This window comes from Microcebus murinus, chromosome 18 (genome assembly GCF_040939455.1).
Source record: "Microcebus murinus isolate Inina chromosome 18, M.murinus_Inina_mat1.0, whole genome shotgun sequence".
Classification (NCBI taxonomy): Eukaryota; Metazoa; Chordata; class Mammalia; order Primates; family Cheirogaleidae; genus Microcebus; species Microcebus murinus.
In genome coordinates, this window is record NC_134121.1 from 27,262,742 (window position 1) to 27,271,835 (window position 9,094).

Sequence of the window (9,094 nt, forward strand, 5' to 3'; positions counted from 1 at the left end):
AATGGGGGTCCTCGTCCCACAGGGGTGCTATGAGGAATCAAGGATAGAATTCATGCTCAGTGCCTTTGTACAAAGTAGGTGCTGTTGAAGGACATTGTTGGTCCTGTACCTGCCATCTATTGCTGCATAATAAATTACTCCAAAACTTAGCAGCTTAAAACAGTAGTAAGCACATAGTTATCTCGGATTCTGTGGGTCAGGAATTCAGGCGCAGTTTAGCTGGGTGGTTCTAGCTGAGTCTCCTGTGAGGCGACAGTCAAGGTATCAGCGAGGTCTGCTGTCATCTGGAGGCTTCACTGGGGTTTCCAAGGTGCCTTAGGCACATGGCTGGCAAGTAGGTCTGGCTGTGGGCAGGAGGCCTCAGCTCCTTCCTACACAGACCTCTCCACAGGGTTGATTGAGCACCCTCATGACATCCTCTGTCTTTCCCCAGAGTGAGTGATCCAAGACAAAAGCCACAACATCTTTCATCACCTACCCTCAAAAACCACACATTATTATTTCTACAATATCCTGTTGGTTACCCAGATCCGCCTTATTTCACGTGGGTGCATGAATGCCAGGAAACAAGGATCACTGAGAGACATCTTGGAGGCTGGCTCCCCGTACAGAAGAGCCATTTCCTTTTCTTTCTTGCTAATAGAATCCTGGTTTTGTTCAGGTCACAGGTAGTGCTTCCTTGAAATTAGGGAATGTGGGCCCAGCCCCAGAGGGAGAACCTCAATAGGTCTAAGTCAATCATAGCAGAGTTAAAATCAAAGTTTCTGCCAAGGCTCCATGACACCATAGATGCAACAAGCCAGAGAAGGAAGAAAGACTATATGCAGAATTTATCTTGGAATTATCCTTGATTCTCAGACTTCTCTCCCACCTAGAGTAAATGAAGAGTTGAGCGGTTACGGATTTGGAGAGGATTAGTAAAGATTTATCTAGAGAATGTTGCAGCTGTGCTGTGGGTCTTGTGGTAGGCCCAATAATGGACTCAAAAGATAGCCACTTCCTAACCCCCAGAACCTGTGACTGTCACCTCACAGGGCAAAAGGGATTTTGCAGATAGAATTAAGGATCCTGAGATGGGGAGATTATCCAGATTGTCAGAACGGGCCCTAACTCTAATCACAACTGTGAGGCAGAGGCAGATGTGACTACAGAAATTGGAGATATGACAACCGAAGCAGAGATTAGAGTGATGGGGCCACAAGCCAGAAATGCCAGCTGTCTTCAGAAGCTGCAAGAAGCAAGGAACATATTCTTTTCTGGAAACTCCAGAAGGAACCAGCCCTGCTGATACCTTGATTTTAGCTCCATAGGATTCATTCCAGACTTCTGACCTGCAGAACTGCAAAAGAATAACTTTGTGTTGTTATAAGCCAAGAAGTTTGTGAAAATTTGTTGGAGCAGCAATAGAAAACCAGTATATGTCATCATCTCTCCCCTCTTCCCTGACCCCAACAAGGGGAGAAGCAGCAATATGGGCTTCAATGGGACCACTCAAAGAACTGGACACATGTCCCTTGTGGTTAAGGGGACTCGGTGGACTGAAGTCTGACATGGAAAATCAAATGTGAGACACAGGCTGGTTAACTTCTCCACAGCAGGGACAAAGGAGAACAGCTATACTGAAATCAGCGGGTCTTCTCACAGTTCGAACAGAGAACATAGTGGGAGTGTTTCCTGTGGACCACTCGTCAGGGGGAAGATGGAGAGAGCCTGTCTAAGATCTTGTTCAGTGGGGCCTCCTGGAAGGGGAACAGGCCTCCGCGGAGGGGAAGCTGGAAGTGGACCGTCCTGCATGTTGAGCATTGCAGAGGAAAAAACAACTCCAGAATTCAGTGTATCCTGGATCCAAGGAACTTTCTGGACTGGGGCAAGGGAAGACCAGTGTTTGGGTATCTGGGGAAGAAGGAGAAGCAGGGAATGAGGATAGAGGGACCATGTCTTCTGTCCCCCACACCATCCTATTTGCAGGCCACTGGCCATGGCAGACCATAGCCGGGGGGAAAGGAAAGATGTCGCATATATCAACTTTCAGTGACCACAGGGTTTTCTATTTCCTGAGAGTGCCCAGAACATGTCCTAGGGCCTGCCTGAGTTATCCTCCAGGGACAAGGGAAACCCTTGAGCAGGTTTAAAAGGACTTTTAGGAGGCAAAACTGAAATTGTTTTATAACTATGCTCCACGAGTCCTACTTGATCAAAGGTACCAGTTACAACCAATTAGTCTAGGCCAATCTTGGCAACCCCCTTTTTGCCATTGGTCGGTGTAGGAATAAGTTTGTGCCCTAGTTCTGGCCAATGGGATTCAAAGAGAAGTCTGCTGGACAGCTTCATCTCTGCCACGCATCCGTTTTCTTCCTGCTCTAGTCATAGTTGCATGAGGCTACAATGTTTGGAGCTGCAGCAGCCGTTTTGTAACCAAAAGGAGACAAGGAAGGCAGAGAGGAAAGATGAGTATAGGCAGGGCCCTTAATAACTCCATTAAGATACTGAACCAATCCTGGAGCCCCTTATCTTCAGACTTATTCAGTAAACTAATATATTTTATAAAGTTTTAGTCGGGCATTCTGATATTTGACCAGCCAACTACATCTTAATTGACATGATGCTCAAAGTTTAAGAGGCCCCATTCCTTTTCGCTATACAAATGTGAGATGTTGTTGCAGATATTCCCAATTGAGTAGCACTTACATACCATCTTATTGGATATTTTTTCTTTTTTAAAAAAATTGTTTAGGCCGGGTGCAGTGGCTCACGCCTGTAATCCTAGCACTCTGGGAGGCTGAGGCGGGCGGATTGCTCGAGGTCAGGAGTTCAAAACCAGCTTGAGCAAGAGCGAGACCCCGTCTCTACTATAAATAGAAAGAAATTAATTGGCCAGCTAATATATATATAGAAAAAAATTAGCCAGGCATGGTGGTGCATGCCTGTAGTCCCAGCTACTCGGGAGGCTGGGGCAGCAGGATTGCTTGAGCCCAGGAGTTTGAGGTTGCTGTGAGCTAGGCTGATGCCATGGCACTCACTCTAGCCTGGACAACAAAGCGAGACTCTGTCTCAAAAAAAAAAAGTCTCACTGTGCTGCCCGTGCTAGAGTGAAGTGGCTAGTCTTAGACCCAATCACACCACACTGCAGCCTTGAACTCCTGGCCCCAAACAGTACTCCTGCCTCAGCCTCCCCAGTAGCTGGGACTAAAAGTTTGCACCACCATGCCTGGCTTGGATATTTTTTCTTATAAATTATATATATTGCTCAATTAAAATTAATATTGCATCTCTGTATTATACCTGGATATTAGAAGTTATGAGCTATTTATACTATTCATTTTTTTTTTTTTTTTTTTTTTTTGAGACAGAGTCTCGCTTTGATGCCCAGACTAGAGTGAGTGCCGTGGCGTCAGCCTAGCTCACAGCAACCTCAAACTCCTGGGCTCAAGTGATCCTTCTGTCTCAGCCTCCCAAGTAGCTGGGACTACAGGCATGTGCCACAATGCCCGGCTAATTTTTTCTATATATATTAGTTGGCCAATTAGTTTCTTTCTATTTATAGTAGAGACAGGGTCTCGCTCTTGCTCAGGCTGGTTTCGAACTCCCGACCTCGAGCAATCCGCCCGCCTCGGCCTCCCAGAGAGCTAGGATTACAGGCGTGAGCCACCACGCCCGGCCTTATACTATTCATTTTAAAAGTTAAAGTTTAATATAAAAAATTGTAGCTTTACTTTGGATGACTGACTTCATCTTGTCCTCTGGGTATGATTTCTGTGAATGGCAGAAAATAATGCTTGAGCTTGCCAGTGAAATATAGCTCATTCTCTTCTGGTTTCAAACAGTCTCTTTTGGATAGAGATCTGAGTCCACGCTCATTATCAGTGTGGTTTCTCCCCTCTCAAGACGTCTCCCAAGGTGGCGTCTGAGTGCAGGAGGCGTGTGTACGTTCCTGGTGCCAGCGGGATTATCTGCTTGCTCTCATGTCTTCTCTGAAGACTGTGTTACTACTCTGTGAGATCAATTTCTAGTGTGCTTTTATGCTGGTATGGCTTTGTTAAGACAATCTAGCTTTTTATGAAGGTCGCACAAAACCCACAATAGCCCTAAGAAGAGGAAATGCACATCCTAAGGATGGGTAGCAAAGGGCTGCTGGGCAGACTGGGCTTGGGGAGGCAGGATGAGATGAATGACCAGGCCAGAGGGCCACCCTGCTGTGGTGACTTGGTGGAATGCTCCCCAAAAGCCACAGCACAGGCTCCTTGGTTCAGATGTGCCTGCCAGAGGCATTAAATCTTAGGGGGTATCTCAAGAAGATTGCTCAGGGTGCCAATGACCATAGGCGGCCCCCAGCAGTGGCCTTCGAATTGAATTGTTCCTAAAATGTAACCTTGGCTGTGTTTATACTCACTAGTTTTCCTCGATTCCTATCTAGTTCTCAAGCTTTCTGGTCATTCTGTGAGCACTCACTATTCTTTCTTTTTAAATTGGCCAGTGTGAGCTTTTGAATTTTGCAATAAAGAGCCATCGTGGCTTTTTCAGTAAGGAGAATGTGCTTGTTGGGAGACAATTCTCCAGGGCACTGACTTTTCAAGGATTTTGGATTTTTCCAATTTTTGTTTCCAACAACATTGGAAAATAGACGTTGTGTCTCCTTCCAGAGCAAAGAGCAGGTTTGCTTACTGCCTGTTATAAAACATTCAGGTTCCCTAAAATCAGAGTTTCTCTTGTAATGCAAACCACTGCATATGCAGGTATCCACTGGCACTCATTCATGTCACACTCATGGGACACTGAGGCAAGGGGAGTTGACACAAATATGTTGATGTTTCTCTGCCACGAGTAATGAAGTCCTTTGTCTCTGACCCAGGAGTCTCATGTTTTCTGGCAGAACCCATGAAATGACAGCAGGTTCACTTGGTAGCCTACAAGCAGGGTAACATTTCACAGTTCTTGGCAGGTTGCCCCCGTGTGATTAGGAGATTCCTCAGGGGCTGGGTCTGCTCTCTTTGTTCTCTGTCTCACTAACTTGCCTCCAGCAAACTGGAAGTTGCCCAAAGGAAGAGGCCCCATTGCCCTCCACTCTCAGACTTGGATGGAGGATCATATCATATTTCCCTCTTAGGCTGGGATCTTCTTGAGGTCAGCAACACATCCCATCAGACTAAGGGCTTTCCAGAGCTAGGCCTGTATCCAGCGCCCATCTGCATACTCCTGTCTCTGCCGACATACCCCACTCTAGTACCAGGAAAGGAAGTGGTTTTCCTGAAGCTGCATGATTTTATTCCCCTCCTGCCCCCACTCACACACATATATACAATATCCAGGAACTGCACCTGCCTCTTGCCTGACCCCTGCTTCCTGCTGGACTTGGCACTGTTCCCTTTTGTTCACTGGAGCTAAGGCAATGAGCTGAAAATAGGAGGAGTGGAGAGTGTGGGGTGAGGAAGGATAGGGATAGGACAGAAGGCGGGGATACGCTATAATGAGACAACTAAACACAGTGCTTTGAGTGCTTTCTGTGGGCTAGAGAAGGTCTGGTCCTATACTACTATCTCTGACTTACAGACGAAGAGACTGAAGGTCAGAGAGATAATGTGTTGAAGGTCAGATAATTTTTACATTTATGTGGTAGAGCTGAGATTTGAAGCCAGTCTACTGGGGGGGCCAAAGACTCCTTCTGCTCCCCTTTAATATCTTTCCAGGAGGGAAATTAGGGGACACCTGGGTTTTGAGTGTTTCTAGAGGCTCTGGGAAAGGAAGTTACTCCTGGGCAGAGCCCTATGGGCGGGTGAGGTTCTAGCCCCACCCCTTGTGATCCAATAGAGGCCCAGAGACCTGACCAAGTTCTATGGGTTCAGAGGACCCCCTCACATCCCAGTCCCTGATCAGGGGGAGCGGGCAGCACAGCCTTGGTGAGAATGGATAAGCATGGTGAGTGGGGCTGGGGGCAGGGTGGAGGACAGGGCCTCTTGGCCCTAGCTTGGACGAACAGCCCATCACCATGAAGCCTAGCCTTCTCTCAATTACCCATCCGTGTAGCTACAGCCCTCTCCCTCACCTCCACCTGCTCCCGCTCAGATCTCTGTCTTCTCTGTCCTGGACTGTAATGACTCCTAAGTGGGGCTCCCTGTGTCTCATCAGAGGGAACATCCTAAAACACAGCTCTGAACATGTCGCTGCATCAGAATGTTCAGTAGCTCCCCAGTGCTGAGGGACAAAGTCCAAACTCCATAGCCAGCACTCAAAGTCCCTTTTGCTCCTTCCCCTCCTGCTGAAATGTCCCAGGAACCCCTTTCTAGCTGTGCACTGGGCCTGACTTATAACAACCAGAAGGTTTCTTATTGTGTTTTCCCAAATAAAAGTTCAGTGGACCCTGATTCTCCACCCTGAGCAATACCAAGAAGTGGCAGAATCTTTGAAATAACTTCTCTTTAAAGGTTTCAAATGTTCTGGATCAAATTCAGAGGCACCTCTATTGCCCACCTCATCACCTACCTAAGAGGGCCATGAAGATTAAGGACACGAAGTATAAAGAGAGTTGGGCACACCGAGTGCATGCAGTTGGTGTTGATATACATGGGCTAGAATACCAATTACTATCGTTCTCTTTTGCTCTCAACCTCTTTGAACAGGATGGACAGGGACCAACAGGAAACTTTCTTGACGTTTCCAGAGCAAACTCCACGTGTGGTGTCCTCCCTGCCATCCCCACTCCTCTGTCCATTACGAATCTAGCTATTCCGGTGTGGCAGACAGCAGGGCACGTGGAACCGGGTGCTGAATGGGTGGCGGTCACCTACCAAAGGAAGCCAGCTTAGTTTCCATGTCAGCCCAGGAACTTCCTGCCTGCCAGAGCTGCTGCCTGGAGTTGTGGGGTCTGGGGCCTGAACAAAGGCACCAGCAAGAGGGGACAGTGGTGGCCGAAATCCAGCTGGCACTTGGGGTCAAGCCTGGATGGAGGAATAGGCTCTTCTTCCTAATTGGTTCAAGGGCAGCCCTTTCCCGATTGGCCTGCGCATAAACGGGCCTTTTCCTACTTAGCCCGCCGGTAAGGGGCATCTTTTCTAACCATACAGAGGCGCTGGACGCGCACCCGCCACCAGGGATACTGGGCTTCCTTAGGGCAAGACCCACTTTGAGGAAGGAAATTCCGTTCAGAAAATAAGATACCCTAACAACCACCTATTAAAATGACCATCAGTGCAATTAGTGTTCATTGACAGCCTACACGGAGACCAGGTACCTGTCCTAGAGCGAGTTGAAAGGAAGGTGGGGACGACCCACCTTCATTCCCTCCGGGTTGGCAATCCCCCTCTACCTTTTGTTGACTGCGTCCCGCTCGCCAAGCCCTGGGCTGGGCGATGGACACAGACGTGACCTGGTGTCCTTCAGGCACCTGCCTTTTTGAGGGGTCGGACTGTGGGCAGCAGTCGGGGTACTGGGCCTTTCGCTGGGAACGACAGGACTGCACTGACCTCCTGCCCGCCCGCAGGCGTGAAGACGCCCTTGTGGAAGAAGGACCTGGAGGAGCCCGGGGCCAAGGAGGCCGAGCAGGAGGAAGCGCAGGAGGAGTCGGAGGACGGGGACGAGGACGAAGAGAGGCCGCCGCAGGAGGGCGCGGAGGGGGACCCCGAGCCGCGCCCGGAGGCGGAGGAGGGCGAGGGCCGCGAGCGGCGCTGCGCCAGCTACTGCCCGCTGCGCCAGGAGTCCAGCACGCAGCAGGTGGCGCTGCTGCGGCGCGCGGACAGCGGCTTCTGGGGCTGGCTCAGCCCGTTGGCGCTGCTGGGCGGCCTGGGGGTGCCCGCGGACAGGTGAACGCGCGCCCCTCGGCCGGGACGCGACGGGCCGGGCGCCCGCGGCCCGGGGAGGGGAGACTGCACCGGAGCCTGAGCGCTCGGGTCCCCGCCCGCAGGAAGCGGAGCCTCCCGGAGGAGCAGTGCGTGTTGGAGACGCGGCGGCGACCGCCCCGCCGAGGGTGCTGCGCGCGCTGCGAGATCCTTTTTTGCAAGAAATGCGGGAACCTGCACAGCCCCCCGGCCTACGTGGCGCACTGCGTTCTGGATCACCCGGATCTGGGTAAGGCGGGGGCCGCTGGGGGCTCCTGGGCGCCCCCACTCTCAGCCTCTGTGCCCTCCTTCCTCGCCTGACCCCAGACTCCCTGACACGAGCCCTCTCCGGCACAGTTCGCAGAACTGCTCCTTCTCGGAGCCGCCATTCGGAGACCCCCCTTCAGACACCAGGGCCCACGGTCGATGATGCGGGGTTCCCACCTGCCACCTAGTGTCCCCCCAGTGCAGAGCCCAGCATAACCTAGAGCCCCGCGGCTCTAACCGCGCCCGCTGCGGGCCCCCGCCCCAAGCAGGACCAGCGTCTGCCGCCCACCTGACTCGGCCTCCCCACCCCCTCACCTTCATCTCTTGGGTACTTCAGGTCCTTCTGGCCCCGTGGGCAGGGGCATCGCCTAGAGAAAATGACCTCGGGGTTCCCTCATCCCTCTAAGAAACTTGCTCCCTTTCCCTGAAATCATTCAATAAAGCCTCTAGTCACAGTGGCAGTGCCTTCAGGTGGCAGCAAGGTGGCTTCAGGTTGGCGTGATGAAGATGGGAGCCTCCTGGGGTTCAAGCCAGAGGGAAAAGGGTGGGCAGGGGGCCTTCTCGTCTCGCCGGAACGGTAGGAGCACTCACACCCAAGCAATCGCAAAGGCCATTCTGCCCACTACACAGAGAAAAAAATGAAGGCGTGGGCCTAGGAATGCCCCTGGGGAACGGAGGGCCGAGCCCTCGCCTTTCTCCCCTCCCGGAAGCCCTGGCTTGCTGAGGTCACCGCGCGTGCAGATGGGGCATTGGCAGGTGTGGAGGGAAGGGGTGGGGTGGGGGTGGGACTGCAGAACCAGATGCTGAAATAAATGCTGGGACTGGCTGAGGCAGAAGAGGAGGAGGCTGGGGAGCCTCTTCCTTCTCCAGGAATCCCAGCTATTCTTGGCCAGACAGCAGGAGCCCTGGGAATGCCCTGTGTGTGGCCTGGTGAGTGGGGCCATTGTGAGCACAAGGCCTCCGGAACCTGCAGGGCCCGCAGTTGTGGAGGCTGCATCCCCAGGGAAGCCCCCTGCCCT

At 51.6% G+C, this 9,094-nt stretch overlaps 2 protein-coding genes across 2 annotated transcripts in view; one reads left to right on the forward strand and one right to left on the reverse strand.

Moving 5' to 3' along the window:
- The window catches only part of NLE1 (notchless homolog 1), a 350,374-nt gene that overhangs the window by 315,317 nt on the left and 25,963 nt on the right, over positions 1–9,094 (reverse strand). The window lies entirely within an intron of this gene.
- On the forward strand, positions 6,489–8,866 carry C18H17orf50 (chromosome 18 C17orf50 homolog). Its single transcript, XM_075993906.1, has 3 exons — positions 6,489–6,725; positions 7,375–7,793; positions 7,895–8,866. The coding sequence occupies exons 1-3, from the start codon at positions 6,489–6,491 to the stop codon at positions 8,127–8,129; spliced, it is 891 nt and encodes a 296-aa protein (XP_075850021.1). The 3' UTR covers positions 8,130–8,866.